The sequence below is a fragment of the Lasioglossum baleicum genome, chromosome 5, assembly GCF_051020765.1.
Source record: "Lasioglossum baleicum chromosome 5, iyLasBale1, whole genome shotgun sequence".
In the NCBI taxonomy this organism is placed as follows: domain Eukaryota; kingdom Metazoa; phylum Arthropoda; class Insecta; order Hymenoptera; family Halictidae; genus Lasioglossum; species Lasioglossum baleicum.
The window spans coordinates 13,553,720-13,571,334 of NC_134933.1; the positions used below are offsets into that span (position 1 = coordinate 13,553,720).

At 41.8% G+C, this 17,615-nt stretch overlaps 1 protein-coding gene across 9 annotated transcripts in view; it reads right to left on the reverse strand.

The window, feature by feature from the left end:
- The window catches only part of LOC143208940 (nucleolysin TIAR), a 603,751-nt gene that overhangs the window by 50,334 nt on the left and 535,802 nt on the right, over positions 1 to 17,615 (reverse strand). For all 9 annotated transcript variants that reach the window (XM_076423942.1, XM_076423943.1, XM_076423945.1 and 6 more), the window contains 2 exons: positions 7,900 to 7,975; positions 1,283 to 1,385 (listed from right to left, as the gene is read on the reverse strand). In XM_076423942.1, the coding sequence (XP_076280057.1) occupies positions 1,283 to 1,385; positions 7,900 to 7,975 (179 nt within the window). The remainder of the gene's footprint in view (positions 1 to 1,282; positions 1,386 to 7,899; positions 7,976 to 17,615) is intronic.

Sequence of the window (17,615 nt, forward strand, 5' to 3'; positions counted from 1 at the left end):
GCAAGGAAAATTCCGTGTCCGCCAACGGGAAGCGTGATATTTAATTTCGTCTGACAGTTGCGGATCCGCGTCAGTCCGATCTCCGAGCGCAAATATATCGCCGCTTCTTATTTTTCGCTTTTGTTCCTCTGACGAGTTCTTTATTACCGAATTCTTCTTTAAACCTCATCCATTGTCACGTTCACTGTCATGGCTTCGCCGGTGAACAGCGTTATGCAATGTTTCGACCCTTTTTATGCAGACTACTAACGGGTAGTGACATGTCTATTCTTCCTTTGATAAGCTCTTCATTATTTCAATTCATGGTAGTTGCTTCTTAGTCATCACTGGACTGCGGTTTTTGAGGCAAAATAAAAATTGTCTGCATCAATTGCGAGATATAGATATTATTTTCTTTTCTGAATAATTTTAATGAGTTTAATAAATGCATCTCAAATCCGCAGTCTACTTATCACTATCTTCGTTTAAACACTCCAAGACTATTCAAAAATATGTTAATCGAATACAAAATTTTTTCAAAATTGTTAGGACGCAATATATTATAAGGGTGTCTCAGCTGAAGGAGGCCACCTAAAGATCTTTATTTTTAATGGCCAAGAAATATTTATGGCATAATTTAATTGGTATCGCAGGAGGAATATCATAGAAGAACAATTTCTTTTGTCCGGTTATTTTTTCATAGTTTTTTCAAGGTCATCGTAATTTTTTTATCGGGAAAACATTTTCTTTTATTCCATCTTATAGCGGCTGAAAAAATACATTTGAATATGCTTAAGTCATTAACAAGATCAAATAAAAAAAAGTTTTCCCGATAAAAAATAGCGACGACCTTGAAAAAACTATGAAAAAATAACCGGACAAAAGAAATTGTTCTTCTATAATATTCCTCCTTCGATACCATTTAAATTATGCCATAAATATCTTCTGTGCCATTAAAAATAAAGGAAATATTTAGGTGGCCTCTCCTTTAGTTGAGACACCCTGTATAATGACGCTTTGAATTTAAGCAAATTGAATAAACGAGAAATGTCCAAGCACGTTTGAATGATGTATTTCAAAGAAAGACAGGATTGTGAAGAGCTGAGGCAACAGATAACGACTCTACTCCATGATGTTTGTATAATGAACATTTACAATTTCTTTGCTATCGTTGTACAATAGTTCTATTAGTAGGCATTTCTTGTTTGTCGAGCACCTGATCGGTCGTTAACAACAGCAATCATGCACTATCGATGAACACCGGAAATTCTCAAGAAACCGAATTGTACATGCGAGCACTCACCTTCAGATTTTGGTGCAGGAGGTTTGCGGGTCGCCCAATTCGTTCGAATGCTTCTGCTACCGAGCCATTGTCCGTTCATGGCACCGATGGCACTTTCCGCTTCCTAAAACAATGGAAAGAGAACTGAACGTTGTCGCTTTAAAGCTTCACGGTCAGAAAAATATAAATTCTCTACTTGCAACGAAGAAATTAACATTTTTTTAGATCATTATTATTAAACTGCAGATATCTGTACAACACATTTTGAGCGAATATCACGCACAACAATACGCAATCTGCTTATTATAATGACATGACAAGTCCATTAACTTGATTACTTGTTCTCCATTTATTTTTTCAACGACTGCACCAACACATTTTACGCATAAAATTCAGAATGTATTACGCGGAAAATGTATTTTTGTGTGTTCTCCGAGTACCCACTTATTCTATATCTTTTACTCTTTTATTTCAGTGAAATTTAGATTTGCCTTCTGTGTGTTTTTTATTATAAAGAACGTTGAGTAGATTTTTAAGTGATATAAACCGTGGCAACGCGCAACGGTTGCGTTTATCTCGAGTGTCGACGGCTTCGTAGCTACCGTGCAACAAGAAATCACGATCGCCTTGCTCCTTTGCATTAAAGAAGAGATCAAACACTGGAATAAACTAGAAGGTGAAACATTACGACCACCGGCTAGAGGTCGTAACTCGTACGTACCACGTAAGATGGTGACCGTAACTTTTATTTACTACTACCCTGATTTGCGAAAAGCAGCGCGAGTGGATTGAGAAAAGTGGTCTATTACCGTTTCGCCGGGTGGAACAATAACAATAAATACGTATAAAAGTATATTTTCCTTCCGGCACCAGCGGAAAACCACCTGAAAAATACATTTTCACCTTTCTGATATTTAAAACCCTGCATATATACGCTATTACGAATATCGCGTATCAAATCTGCGAGTTTCCATCTCGAAATTGGAGTACGGACTACGGTTTTCCAAAAATATTTTGCTAAAAATGTCCTAGCGATGGTTGTAACGTGGTACTCTGCATATTCTGTTACATTAACGAATAAACAAGTCGCAATAATAAATTTAATCTTTTTAACGCGATTTCTGTGAAATGAAGACAGATTTTTAATAAATTTAATCCTCTCCAAGCTGTGTTAAGTTTACACGTTTTGTGAACGAGGAAAGTGAAATTGAGCTTGTACTTTATATTTACTCTGCAACTCTATTTTCGATCAACATTTTATACCTCCCCGAACGATCGCCAACACGCAAAACTAATGCTCGCGAAATACACATCTCGAGGAAAAAAGGTGTTCGCGACCTCTTCGCGACAATGGCACTAACGCGGCGCGAGTTTGGCAATAAGAAACTCGCGGCGGATATTGTTCAAAAGTTGGTGCGACGGAATCCCGGTTTCCCGCTTGGGGAGTAGTTTCCGATGCGGGTTAAGTTAATACACATTTTCAAATTTTCTCCGATCCGCTGCATCTTCGCCGGATTCTTCGGGGAGCGCTCCGGGCGAACCTAGAGATTCCTGGTCTGACGCCATTGGATTCGCGACCGACTGCAAAAATCAGGCTTCTCGCGCTGGCAGATCATGGTTGTCGAGAAGAGAGGATGGGAAGAATCGCATGGCCTTATACTTTCAGATATTGATCTTGCCTTTTGACAAGAGAGATTGACCACCGAGCCCTTGCCCCAGAACCATGAGAGAACAGAGTTGTCGTTAGCCCACGAAAAATGCCTAACAAGTGCAGGAGCCAAGAATGAGTCAACGGAGAAGAGCGGTGGTTGTATTCGTGGAGGCAGAGCCCCGGAGTCGAAATGGATGTGGAATAACAGAGGGCGACATTGGTAGCTCACAAACTCGTGCCTCCACGTAAATGCAAATGTCCGTAACAGTGTGCCGGTGGTAGTTGGACAGTTGATGTGAAGAGGGACGGGATAGGAAACTTAAAAATATTCCTGTCGCGAGAAATCCCCCGAAAAGGTTGACTGTTTGAAAAGCTCTTCGGCGGTACGTACGAGGAGGGGTTGGTGGCCCACCCCCTAACCTCCTCGGCAGCATTCCGGTTACCACCGTTTGCTCCATTTCGAGGACTCGTGGGTCCGCCTTTTGCCTCGTTTCCCCAACTGTTACCCCCCCGCTCGTCCTCCTCATCCTCTTCCTCGTAGTACGACTCTACTCGGCGTCTCCCTTCCTTCCTTCCGTCTCCGGTGAACTTAGCATCGCTGATGCCAACGGCATCACCGTCATCTTCAACCAGTCCTCCACTCTTTTCTACGATCCTTATCCCGCGTCACCCTTGCCACCCGCGGGATAAAGTATTTCCGATTCGAATTTCCATTCCCCGATATGATGCCGCACATTCGCGCGGTTAGCCTAGCTAGAGCGGAAGACCGAATGCTCGCCTCTAAGCCGATTCTAAACTGCGGTCGATAACTTGCCTTCTCCTAGTCCCAGGCTTGCTCTATCTTTCTATCTCGTACTCTCTTTCAACCTCTCTCGCTCTCGCTCTCTCTTCCTCTTTCGCTTCTAACCAACCAACCTCGGGGGGAGGAACCGTTGAATCTATCTACCACCCTCTGACTCCTACCACTTTCCGTGACCAGACCGTTTATACGACACGCCGGCCACCCTCTGCCGACCTCGACGCCCCCGGTGCCTGACTAGTTCGAGCTGTCTAAGTACCCATCAAATCAAATTTCTTGCCGCCGAAGACGCTCCGCGAGCTCTCGCAACATAGTTTGCCTGCTCCTCTTGCTCTTTCAGCCTGGCCACCCTGAAAGGAAACCGAACTTCTGCGGAAAGAGGTTTTATTAACCCCTAACCCTTCCGACCCCAGTTTTTCCTGCGTGGATCTACTCCATTTCTCTTGTCACTGAACTTCTTGTAAATACGAAGCGCACGTAAATGACAAGTGACATAATGACTTAATTTTCTTTCGTATATACGTGTCATTCAGAAAGTAGTTTTGCAATAAAACAGAAAACGCTATATCCAAACAAACATTAAAATAACCGTCATATGTAACAATGAAAAATGTCCTTCTCCGATTTAAAAAAGATTAAAGAACTTCGACTTGCTTCAAAAAATGACACCGGCTAATCGATCACCGAGAGTCCGGTCTGTGTTTGCGCATGATTCGAGAGCACGAAATATCCTGATTAATTATCGCCGGCATAAAATCACGAAACCAATAAACCCGTCACCTGTAAGTCCGGAAATTCTAGAAAAAAGTTTCACGGTTTCCGATAAAATCGCGCAGACGAGAAAGAGGAACGCCGCGTCGCGCCGCGCCGGCCGAGAGAGCGGGGCGCGCACTTCATTTTATATTCTTAGCTTCCATTTCCCGGTTGATTTCGAAATTTTCCGCCGGCGACATAATATTCCCATAAAATATCCGTGCCGTTGATTCGGCTGGGGTCCGGTCGAGAACGGGAACGATCGATCGACGGGTAATGTCGGGTAACACATACCGGTGAAAAGCGTTTACAAATCACGCGCTGGGGTCGGCCGCGATACGTCTCGACCCCCCAAGGAGGTAGACGTAAGTTTCGTTAGAGCCACGTAATCCGACGCCACGTATCGTCGGTATCGGACCATGACACAGTAATGCGTGTAAAGTACTGTAAAGCAACCGGCGTCGTTGCTCAGAGCCTCACCTGCGCCGCACGTACAATAACGGACCTGCCTCATTACGCGACTGTGGATGTTTATGCATTTATGGCTTTTGAAAATTTTCTTATATATTAGATGGTAATGTGAGATGCATTTCCACGAATCTTTACATTTAACAGCATTTGAAAGTATTAGGCTGGCAACGAAATTCGCGAACTTTTGTTTCGTAATTCTTTTATTGTATCATTATAACCTCATTCAGTGACCATTCCTTCTGAACTGTATGTCATTGGGAGGCTCTGAATTTTGCGATTAATTTGATATAAAATACTCTAAAAAAATTTTATTTAAATTAATATAATTAATATAATTAAAAATTCTATTTAAAAAATATATATAAATGACTTTGTTTGCGAAAATGTGGAGGTCGCGAACTTAGTTGCCAACCTAATATATGAGTGACACGGATCTACAAATAGCCTTTTTTAAATTATCAATATAAGCCCATGTAAAAATAGATACGTACAAAATAACTTTCAGTATTTTCTATGCATTTTTTCAAAATTTCTTTTTCACGACAAACTAATTGTTCTAGCTTCTAAAAGTGTCCAAGTCGTATGGTCTAACATTAACCTTTAGCACTCGAGTGGCGACTCTGAGGCACTAAAAAATAGCATTAATCAAAATATAAATATAAAATGGAAAAGTCATGTAGAATGGAATAATTTTCGAGTGACAATAACTCCGACTGCAAGGGGTTAAAAACAGTGATCGTCTTTGTAAGTGTCCGAATGGCGTTGCAAGTGACTGTACGTCTTATAAGATCGTTAATGTAGTTCACAATTCAGTAGAACGTAGTATATTTGGTTGTGTAATAAATTCCCGCGTTTTTTGTACTTTATTTTGTTCCCGCAATTTTGTTTCGTTAAGTAAGGTATATATATTCATTCGCAAGTCTTTTTCTTGCTCTACAAACCTATCTGCTTCAATTTTTCGAATTAATTAATTTTAATCAAGCTTTTTCAATGGAAGTTCCAGGGGGCAGAAAAATTCATTCTCGACATCTCACTCAAGTTGTGTGGCACCCAAGCTCCAAGTTTTTGAGTAAAGCCCATGGAGTGAAGATGGTTAGCGATGGTCTATCACTTCGAGCAGATGTCAAAAATGAATTTCTCTGCCTCCTGGAACTTTCATTGAAAAAGCCGGAAAATTTATTAAAATTTATTAATTCGAAAAATTTAAGCAGATGGGTTTGTAGAGCAAGAGAAAGACTTGCGAATGCATATACAAATAGAAAGAAATAAAATACAAAAAACGCGGGAATTTATTACACAACCCAATACATCTACTGAAGTTTTGACGACGTGTGAGCTACTATGTAGATATCGAGCAACGGTACACAACAATGCAGGAGCTGTTGGAATGACACTATAGTAATTTCCAGTGGTGTGCCTCAGGGTTAATTCAAACGGGGTACGGTCTAGCAGCGGCTCGTTTATCGCCGAAGATCTCGAAAAACAGGGTCGAGGTCGAGGGAAAGCGGGAATCTGGGGAATTCGCGTTCCCTCGTACATCTTAAGAGGGCCCGGGGTGTTGGGCACTCGGTGATCAGAAGCCCGATTTAGGTACGTGTATCCGAAGGATATAGTGACGGCGGTTAAGGGTGTGAGGAGGGTTTTCGAGGAGGGTTGGTGGTCCGCGGCTGAGGGTGGGCGCCCGGAGAAATTTTCGCGTGTTCTTCGAGGTTAACGGAGACACCCGGAAAATTTATACTTCGGCAATAGTAATACCGTGGGTGTGAGACAGGTGCCGGTGGTGGTCCAGATCGATAGAACGTTAAAACAGAGGGGAAACGAGAGAGAGAGAGACAGAGAGAGAAAGGGGGAGAAGAGAGAGAGAGAGAGAGAGAGTCTGCACCTCCGGGGCAGTCACCCCGACGAATAACCTCGCCATAAGCGGGGAAAAGCCTTCTTTTACTCAGCCGTACGTCCAACTTGCCTGTGATTTACGTCACAGATTTCGGGGCACAGTAAAAGTCGGGGACACCGGAGCCTCGTTCCCCCGAAAAATCATGTTGCAAAGCGTGACGCGTGCCCTGCCGCCCGCAGTCTTCCTTATTTAATCAGCGGAAGTTCCGTCGGGAGCGGGAGATTTGAAAAGCTACCGCGCCGTGACCTAGGAAAATTTCCCAGCGGCCGCTGCGAGTTCTAATATCCTCCGAAATGGGTCAGCTTTCCGGTTGAAAAAAGTTTCCGTAAACATCGTCGTTTTGATTGGAACTATTGTGCATGCTGATCATCAATGGTGGTTCATATTATTAACGTTATTATATGCAAACCTATATGTATGCAATTTTTTGGCAAAAGCGAGAGAGTTTATTTGGTTTAGATCCAGTATCATTTCAGTGTCTAAACGAATAAATTCTTTCATCAATTACATTACCATTACATTATTATCTGAAATGCATTCTGATGGCTTTGGCTGTGCGAGTGTCGAATGATATTGTTCAGTTAATCGTGGTGCCACTGTTTTATTATATCGCATTATTCTTCACTTTCGAATTTAATAAATACAACCACAAAGCCACAATCAGTTTTCAGATTACGTATAAGTAATTTACTTCTGATCGCGAGGAATCTTTTTGCTCGACAAATAATTTTAAATTATTTCATGAATATATATATATATAAATAGAATTTATTAATTTAATACAATTTCGCGTGGTCAAACGAAATTACATATTTATCACTTTCTCGTTAAATTTTATGCGTGCTTTACGTTATTGGCGAATATTCGTTAATATTCGCCAATAACGTACGTTCGCCATACGTTCACGCGAGATTATTATACGTATATTGTATGTTTTATCATTGTATTTGCTTGATACTTTTATTCGTTGGCCCCATTAAAATGTTTCGAAACGCAATTTAATTTTATAAAATCTGATTGTAATATTTCTTTGTATTAATAATACTAAATATAATTGTTTCGTAACTTACCACTTTTTTGACAAAAGAAACAAACCCATATCCTTTGGATTTGAGTGTTTGTGGATCTCTGACGACTCTACAATCCCTGCAACAAAAAATAGTTCAACGTTATACACTATTCTTTTTCCTCGTTCTTAATTGAATAAAGATACATCAATGCCATTCTTTAGTGCAATGGCACTGGTATGGGTAATAATAACAATTCCTGAAGATCTCGGATTAGTAGAATGATCAATTAAGCCTTACTTTCTATATATTCTATTAAGAATATATAAAAATCATTTAATTTCGTACACATGGGTTAACAAATATAGTCCCACTCAAATATAATTTTCCTTGTTTAGATATTAGCGATACAGTAATCCAAGTTTCACAATATCGTTACCCCGAAAACGCGTTACGGCACTCAACATTTTAATTCCGACAATCAGTTCATTCGGGTCGTAATGTATTTAGCAAATATCCGACGGTATGTGTCCCGTCTTCAGTCTCCCAAGTGAAATTTCCTTTGTCCCGTCATTACGATTTAATAACACCCCGGCGAAGAGCTCAATTTATCCCGGGCGCAGACGAATTTCGAAGCATTTGTATTCCCACGAAAACTGCCAACAACACTGCGGAGCACAGGTCGGTAGTCCAGTTTGCCGTGGATGCCTTCAAATTCTTCCTCATAATTAAGATTCCAGCAGCGCTTAGCCGACGAAATTAGGAATACTCCGGAGCCATGGAGTGTAGCTGTTGACCCTGGTTCTCGTTCTTTTCAGCTTAAATAATTCAGCTGAAAAATAGTATTCTTTCGGCCGATGAAGTCTGGCATGCGGTTCGAATAAAATTCCGGGTTATGGGCCTGTTTAATTCCTTATCCCGCGTTTCCCTGCCACCGTCGTCGTCGTCGTCGTCGTGCTGGTACTCTGAATTTTCTTCGACCGCGTGTACGGGAATCCCGGGTCTAGTTTTTATGGGAATGTGCGCTATGCACTGCCATCGGCCAGCCAATACAAGAATATATCGGTGTTCGGAATATCTTTTATAGATAATGCTCAGCTATTCGCTTTTGCGCGAAAGAATTCCGGGACACCGCATCGATATACACCCACCCTCAAAAGTATGTGGACACTTACCATTTTTATGAAATTTGTCAAGCATAATTCTAGTATTCCAGAAGAAACAGAACATTTTCGTTAATTTTTTCCCCGTATAAAGAATTCTGTAAAAAGAAATACAGAAACCCTCAAGTGGGCTTTCAAAGTGGTACTGAATGTTAAATAAATGTAACGAAGTATTAATCAATACCTCTTTGCAGCATTAGAAACATAGACAATTATTTTCACAAAATTTAAATTCTAAGAACAAAAAGAATAATTACCAATTAGCGACGTTGAAGACCATTACAGCGTTATCCCATAAAACCCGTAAAACTGGAATATTCTGACCAGTCCGGAAGGACTCGGGCGAGCATACGATCTTCCAAAATATCTCGTCGGAATGTCAAAAAACACGATCGCTACGCGTCGGCAAGCTTCCTTGCAGGCATTCCGCGATGGTTTCCGGATCGCGGCGGCATTATTTCCCGCGACTTTTCAGTGAAACGCCGGCGAATGTCACAGTACACGAGCATGAGTAATAGTCAATACAAGTTAGATGTAGAGCACGCCAGTCGCATATGTCGTTGCCCACACTTCAAGTCTCCCACCCTCGGTTCTTCCACATTCGATATAGCCGCGAACCCTCGCCTGCACGTTCTCATTGCGCGCTTTCATCCGTCCTCCCGCGAGCACGCCACCCTCTTCGTGTCCCTTCCTCGTTCTTTTTTGTTCCCTCTTCTCTCCCGTTTGTGCTCTCTGTACTGCGAGCCTCTCCGGCGACGAACGAACGAACGAACGAACGAAACAATCGGACCGCGGGGTGGGTGGCCTGGCTGGATTTACGTTTCCACCGCTAAAAATCGTAAATTAATGCACGGTTATTGACGCGATAAATCTCGAAATTTAATTCAAGTTTCATCGGGAGCTGTCCGGCCCCGACAGCAGCCTCCCTTTCCTCTTTGGTCAGTCATGCAGCCGCGACAATGGCGGAGCTTCGTGCCACCGGCGACGACAAAGCCCAGATAGGATAAAGAGTTAGTCTGGATTTATTGCCGGCGAGGCGGCCGAACGCGATCAACGTCAGAATGGAAACGCGGCCCGAAGTCGATGATTCAAATTGCGCCTCGTAGACACCAGTGTCCGGCCTCCTTCTATCTTCCCGTCCTATCAATCCGCAAATATTTATTTTACGTCGGCCGGGCACCAGTTTTATTTATTAGGCTGGCTGCGCGGAAATCACGGGAAAATGTATTCGTAAGAGCGAATTGCACTTGAATTCAAAGTACGGTAGTATCTCGATGTATGTGACAGAGATGTGCACAATATTTGAGACTTTATCCCCACCACTGCACTTGTGCAATGTAACATTGTAATACCGATTCAGTGACGAAGCATCTATGTTAAAAAAAACTATTTAAAAACCACGCTTATATTAAAATGCACTAAAAAGGAGAAAATAAGTTTTTTAGACATTAGTGACTATAAATGAAAGCGTGGAGCGCGAAACTATATTGACGTAATCTTCGTGGGCGCTTCACGCTTTTATTTATAGTCACTAATGTCTAAAAAAATTATTTTCTTCTTTCCAGTGCATTTTAATATAATCGTGGTTTTTAAAAAGTTTTTATTATGTACTTTTTAGTCTTTTTTAAATGGAACGCAAGATATAGTAATACTGGTATGAAATAGTAAGATATAGAAACGCAAAATATGGAAATACGCGAGATAGAATGAGGGGATGACTCCGAACAGAATTAACGGAACAGCACACTGACTGAGCTTCTTCGGTGCGAATTGGGTCAATGGAGTGGGGATGAGTCGGAGAGGAAACGCGTAGTGGAGTAGGGAGCGCTGGCGCGCGGAGTGGGCATCGCTGAACGCGATGACGTACTACCGAGCGTCGCGCGACGAGGTGTGACGGTTAATATTAAAATTTTTTTTCTTCTGAACGCACAGTTTTCTTTAATTTGTTTTTTTTAATATTGCATTGCCATCCAGTTCTGAGCTATGTTCAAAGTTTCAAGTCTTTAGCTCATAGGGAAGTGGTTTAAAATTCGATTACAAGATTTGATGCATACAACAACAACAACACCAATTCGGCAAGCTAATATAAACGTGGTAATTACTTATTGATGAAACATTTACCAGGATATTGGTGACGTTTTGCGAAGCTCAATTTTTCACCCAAACAGTTCGATCGAAACTGATCCATATACTACTATTCGGATAATCGAGGTTCGACAGTATCGTGAATCAAACAAACGAAATTGTGTCGTGTTTGGCGTCATTCGAATTAGAAAAATGCCACTTGTGCGATTTGTATTAATTATTTGCGGCAAGTGTCAAGTGTGATGCTTCTCGAAAGAGTGTTTGTTGAAAGAAGTGGAACGTTACTTTAAATGTAATGCAAAATCAATAAATCTATTATACTTATACGCTAATACTCTGTCAGTTGTCTTAATCGAATTATGGATTTAATTTCGTTAGCCTCAACGTGTATACGTTGCTAAATCAATTCTGTTCAATATTAATAGACTGCAATTACGAGGTTGATAGTATTAGGTACACGGAATTCTCTAACTGGGATCTAACTGATATTTCATTCAATCAAATTACAGTAATTCAGTGTGTACGCGCAACCGATATCAGAAATAGGACAGCTTTACGCGTTCGACGGGTCTTGATCCCATTTGACTGACAACAAAATCAAAAACACAGAAAAATTGAAAAATTTCTTGTATTCCGTGAAATTTATTCGTAATCGAATAAATACATTTCTGCAGTTCACATAATACAATAAAACCCAGCCACTACGTCCACCTCTCTGATTTGCATGAATTTTCGTGGGACGTCAGCGGCTTAAATTTTTCCTGAAAAATCATTTATTTACACGATTAAAAGTAGCCGGAGCCACGGGAGCCCGCGTTTCCGTCGCCCTTAAGCGTCCGCGTCATTAAAAAAATGTTAAATTGAAACTTACTCCGGTTTTCAATAACGGAACTTCGGGAAAGTTGCCGGGGTATGCATATAAAATAGCAAGAACCCTAGCCGCGGACCAGCAAAATCTTGTCTTCGTTTTATCAGTGGACCGTGTTCCTAACTAACGAAACTTTTCCCCGTTAACTGTCACCCTCTCTCCTCCTTCCCCATTCTCTCTCACTCTTCATACTTTTTCATTCGCTGTCAGTACTCCGGCTAGATACCACCTAAGCAGTTTTTCCTGTCGTCATCGGAGGAAACCTCGAACTCATTAATTACCGGCTGGGGGCCGGGCGTCTAGGAGAAAAAAGGAAGACGCGTCAGCACGGGAATCTTTGTAACCACGAAATCTTTGTCCTTATCATCGGCAAGCAGGTGTGGGAGCGGAACTGAACGACGGAGAATATCATTTCCGAAAGAGTGGAAGCACAGAGGCCGCGCGACGCGGCATGTGAATGCTCGTCGGTTCAGCTTCATCAATCTAACCCCCTAACAACTTGAGCGGGGTGTCAACCTGCTTGCGGGGCTCGATAGTTATCAACCCCCTCACCCTCAACAACTCCCCTCCCCCTCTCCCGTGTTAGCTGCCTCTAGGACATCGCCGAGATATTGCGGTTTCTACGTGCAGAAGTTGAAACGATTAGAATTACCCAGATAATTTCGCTGCTGACCTTAAATTGCGTTTACGTGGCACTGCCACGATCACCGTCGTGAATCTCCGAGGGTAATTAATAGATCGTGGATTTTTCATCAACGGGGGATTCTCGTGTAAAGCAGGAATATCGACTAATATTTTCACATTTTTCTGGGGAACTACTAGCGTTAGAAGTTCATTATTTTATAGGTAATAAGATACATTGAATAAAATTTCAAGTCTCCAGCTCATCGGGAAGTTAGTTTAAAATCAATTGCAAAATTTGTACCGAACAGACAGACAAACAATCAGACAGACAAGAAACCGAACTAATAAAAACATGGTAAAAACTAGAAAAAAGTCAAAAATCTGTAGCGCAATCCTTAAAAATGTAGAAACTCGTGCGTTTAAAGCTCTTTTAAATATTATGCTATCAAGTGTAATATATTATAATATAATTGATAAACATGGAAAAACCTATTAAATTGTACACCGTGTAAGTCAGCTTGTAGTTGATGATCAGCTACAAAATAAATTTGTAAAAGCTTGGGGTTCTCGTAAACTTTGAAAACTTTCCAAACTTTCAGAACTTTCAAAATTAAGATTGTTAAATCCTTTCCAACTTTTAAGGGTGTATTTTCCAAGAGATTTTTATTTTGAAGGCCATACTGTCCAACACACCTCGCGTTACAATGATCCGAAACCATTTTTCTCTAGCAGCTTTAAATGTTGACAAATAAAACCGAGAAATCCCAACTTCCTTGTAAAATTTTCTCGAAACTGTTTTATTGCCTCAATAGTAATATTGTCGTTTCCTACAATAGGAAATCTCTAATTTTTAAACGAACTCAAGAAATACCCAAGGAGTGGTGCGCGACTGAAAACTTGGTAAAAACATTATTTTAAAAACACGTATGTATTACTCTACATAGACTAGTCTATACTCTATAGAATCGTTCTCTATAAAGAACGCCCGAAAATTTTCCACAATTTCAGCAAAAAAATCTCTATAAAATCTGACATATTCTCTTTCCCACCAAAAATTTTTCGAAATTGATTGCGGAAAGACCGATCTCCGTGTCCGTGCACGATATTCGACGAGTTTCCGAAACCAGTAATTGGAACGCACCGAAAAAAAAGCAAAGTTTGTTGCGCAGTGATCGGAAATAACTCGATCCTCGAACACGATTGAATAGTTCGCGAGCGAGCAGGAGTATCAAGCAGCCATCGACATTAACGCCGCGACAATCGCTATCTGCCTTGATAATAAATGAACCTCTAGGGCCCCGACTCTGTTAATTTCACGACAGGTGAAAATCCCGGTCGCGCCTACCGTTGCTGGAAAACAACGAATACGCAGTCGGCGATATCGCGAATCCCATTGTGCTGGCATTTCTAAAGAACGCGTACGACACACGGGGTACACCGTATATATGAAACGGGGCACGATTCTCGATCGATGGAATCGCGAAAGGAAAAAAGAAAGAGAGCGAAAAAGAGAGAGAGAGAGAGATGTGGAGGGGTTAGCGCGGGGAAGAAAGAGGAAAGAAGGGTAGAGGAGGTAGGGAGAAAAAAGAAGAAAAGGAAAGAGAGGAACGTTGAATATCTCGGTAGCCCTTGAAATAAGCCATCGATGAACTAAACGGCAGAGTTATCGCGCTATGTCGGTAGAAACCATTCCGGTATCGGATGAAAATGAAAGGGAGAGAGAGGGCCAGAGGGGATGGAACGCCGAAGGAGGGGAAGTTTGCTTACTTTTCACTAAGTGCACTCAATGCCGAGCGCGCGAACTAATTGTCGGTGGGATAGGTTGGCCCCGGTGTGCCTGGCGAGGTTGGCCAGAGGTGGATGAGGCTGGGACAAAGTCGTGTGCTCGCCTGCTACCCAGGGACTCTCCAAGATTCTGGAGTGGGCTTCGATTTCGAGATCGCGATAAATGAAACGGGTTGTCGTGGAAACGTTCTCCTCCCAGCGTCGACGCGAGCGACTCGTATTTTTATCCCGGTAAACCGCTTATTAATGTCTCCGAGGGCATGACACGAGCGCCGAACTTTTCCCGACCTTTTCTTTTTTCCTCCCTTTCTCCCTATTCCTCTCTCTTTCTCCCGTGGGCGCAAGGATCAAATTTTGATCAGGCGTAGACAGCGGATCTCTATGCAAAATAAAAGTTTTCCACCTGAATTGCAACAAACCAGGGTGACGTAGAAATGTATTTTCTCTCTTAATACGTTCAATAGGTTGAAAACGATATAAAAGTGTTTTTAAGTTCGTCTAATGTTTTATATTGCACCTACTCATTTTAATCATAAATGCATAAAATCCGCTAAGATTAGTTTGTCTATTTTCTCAGTTCTCTTACTTATCCAGTTAATAAGCTTGAGAAAAATGGTTATCTATAGCAACAGTATTGATCTGGTACATTTCAGAAGCGAGACGTCTTATTTAATTCGCCGAAAATCATCGTCGAAATAGCTCCGACCGGAAACGTCGATTCGAAATCGGCACCCCGTCGGATTGATTTATGGTGCTTATGAAATTTCATAGTTCGTGATGTGAATAGTTTCAATCAAGGTACACGCGTGACTAAAATCGGCTAACATGGATTATTTGAGATGCCCGAGCCACGGGAACATATACGTACGTCGCGTCATTGCATGGAGGTTTTTGCCGCTTTCGGTATTTTCGATCTTGAGTCCGCGTTGTAAAACATATTTGCACGGTGTGAAATGCGCCGTGGTGGAAACGTATCTTACGAGATAAATTAATTTAACAGAAAAAGAAATGTGCGGCATTGAATCCAGAAAATAGAGCAAGACGTACTTACTCGTACAGAAGTTGATGATGAAAAGCTCATTTGTAACCGTACAACTTATATACAAAAATTAATAAAAGAAACACGGAAGGAAGAAAATAAATGTTTACTTTACTCCAGTCTTTATAATTCATGTACCAACATTTTGCATAAAGATCCGCAGTCTAATGATTTTTCTGCTCAAGCTCACAGTTTCAAGCGCCGATTTACATAAAATCAGCCAAACCACGATTTCCGGTAACAAAGAGCTCATTGTCTTCGCAACAACCGAACTATGAAAGTGCTTGATTAAAACGGCCATGATTGAAATCTTCATTTTATCGAGTGTCGCGGGTAGTTGCCATAAGCGCGTAAAGTTTCGTGCTCTACACGGCCGCGTAAAATATCGTCGACGCGAGAGTCGGACAAACGATCATTAATCCACGATAATGTCTGGCGTATAATAAAATTAACGTAAAACAATCACACTATCGATGGGCGAGGCGAACGGTGGTTTAATAACGCTTGGCGAGAGCGCGTTGCCATTGTAGGAACGAACGCAGCGCAGGCAGCATCGTCGTCGGCCATTATAAGCCCCTTTTTACCCCTGTTCACTGATTTACTTTTCGCCCCTATCATCCTCATCCCCCTTTCGTCGTTCACCTCTATGACCAAAGGGTTAACCGGTTATACGGCGTAAGCGAGATTATTGCCTAGATAACTGGAAAATTAACTGCAAAACGCGCTGTTTTAACCCCGGCCGAACGGGGTTATGATAATTTTAATAACATATTTATTGCTCCCCGACTGTCCGCGGCGAGCCGTACAAAAGGCAACACACGACCGATTTCGTAGGCCGAGGGCCCCCGATAACGCGCTGCTGATTACGCTCGCTCGCGCGTTATTTTACGAACTTCGTCGGCGCCGAATTCGTTCGGGCGGCCAGCCAAGTGTCGGCAATTTATGGGGTTCCTCTGCACCGGTGCGTGATATGCGTATAATGTTTACGATATTATGCGACTTGCATTGTCGCGCCCCTAATTCGTTCGATTTCCACGGCTAATTAGAGCCGTTCCCGCGAATTGGAACGCCGCTAACGCGCTGAGCCTGCACCAAAAGATTATATTATACTCTACTTTCGTTATATTCTATGCGTGAGTGAAGCGATTTGCATCTTTATAAGTTTAAGAAGTGTAACATCAACAGTTTTAAAGCAGTTATTTGAGGCGGAATGGTAGGGTTCGTGTTAACACTAAACCTACCGAGCACTAAAAGCGATTAAAATGTTTTAGCTTAAAAAAATGACAAGGCGCTATTCATTTAGATTTTGTGCAATTTTTATTACAATATGTGCTTGGACAAAGAAATCTATGGAATAAATTTTCATGTAAGCAACTTCATAATTTCAATAATTATAAGATGAAAAATATAAAACCGGTCACTTGACCGGTAGTGACAGGTTTAGTGTCAATAGAGTCGCCAGGACTTGTCTCCCCACTACAAGTCGTAGAAAGGGGAACAGTAGAGTGGGGAGACAAGTCTTGGTGACTCTATAAACACTAACCCTACCACTCCGCATTAAATAACTGATTTAAAATTGTTGATGTCACACTTCTTAAACTTATAAAGATGCAAATTGCTTCACTCATGCATAGAATATAACAAAAGTAGAATATCATATAATGTTGGGGAATAGCGATTCCCCCACGCTTCTCCCACGGCTCAATGTGACGTAACGAATCCGGTATGGGCAGAGAGAGGGTAACTTTTTCCTATGCCGAGCCAGACTCGACACCAGGGTTACCATATTCTAGTCTCGCCAGGCTCCTTATCCTTCCGCCCCTGGCCCAGCTGTTCTTCGGAGCCTGCCTTTGCTTCCCCCACTCTTCCGTACCGTACGCGTCAGCGTTAGTGGGAAGAGTGGGGGAAGGAAAAGCGGGCTTCGCTGCGCAGCTGGGCGAGGGGCGGAAGGGTAAGGGGCCTGGCGAGACTAGAATATTGTAATCCTGCTCGACACTAACTGTTATCAATCAATCAATCAATTTGCAATTTTTCGATACGATTTTTAAGAAGGGGGAATCGAATGAAATATTTTTTTCAGTGGTAGTAGCCTTTGTAGGTCTGAAATGTATAAAAATTTTAATAAATTCTGTTAAAGGATATATTCTGGTATTTTTGGATAATTTTCAGAAGCCATTAATGCATGAAAATCCGCAGTCTACTCATTACATTCATC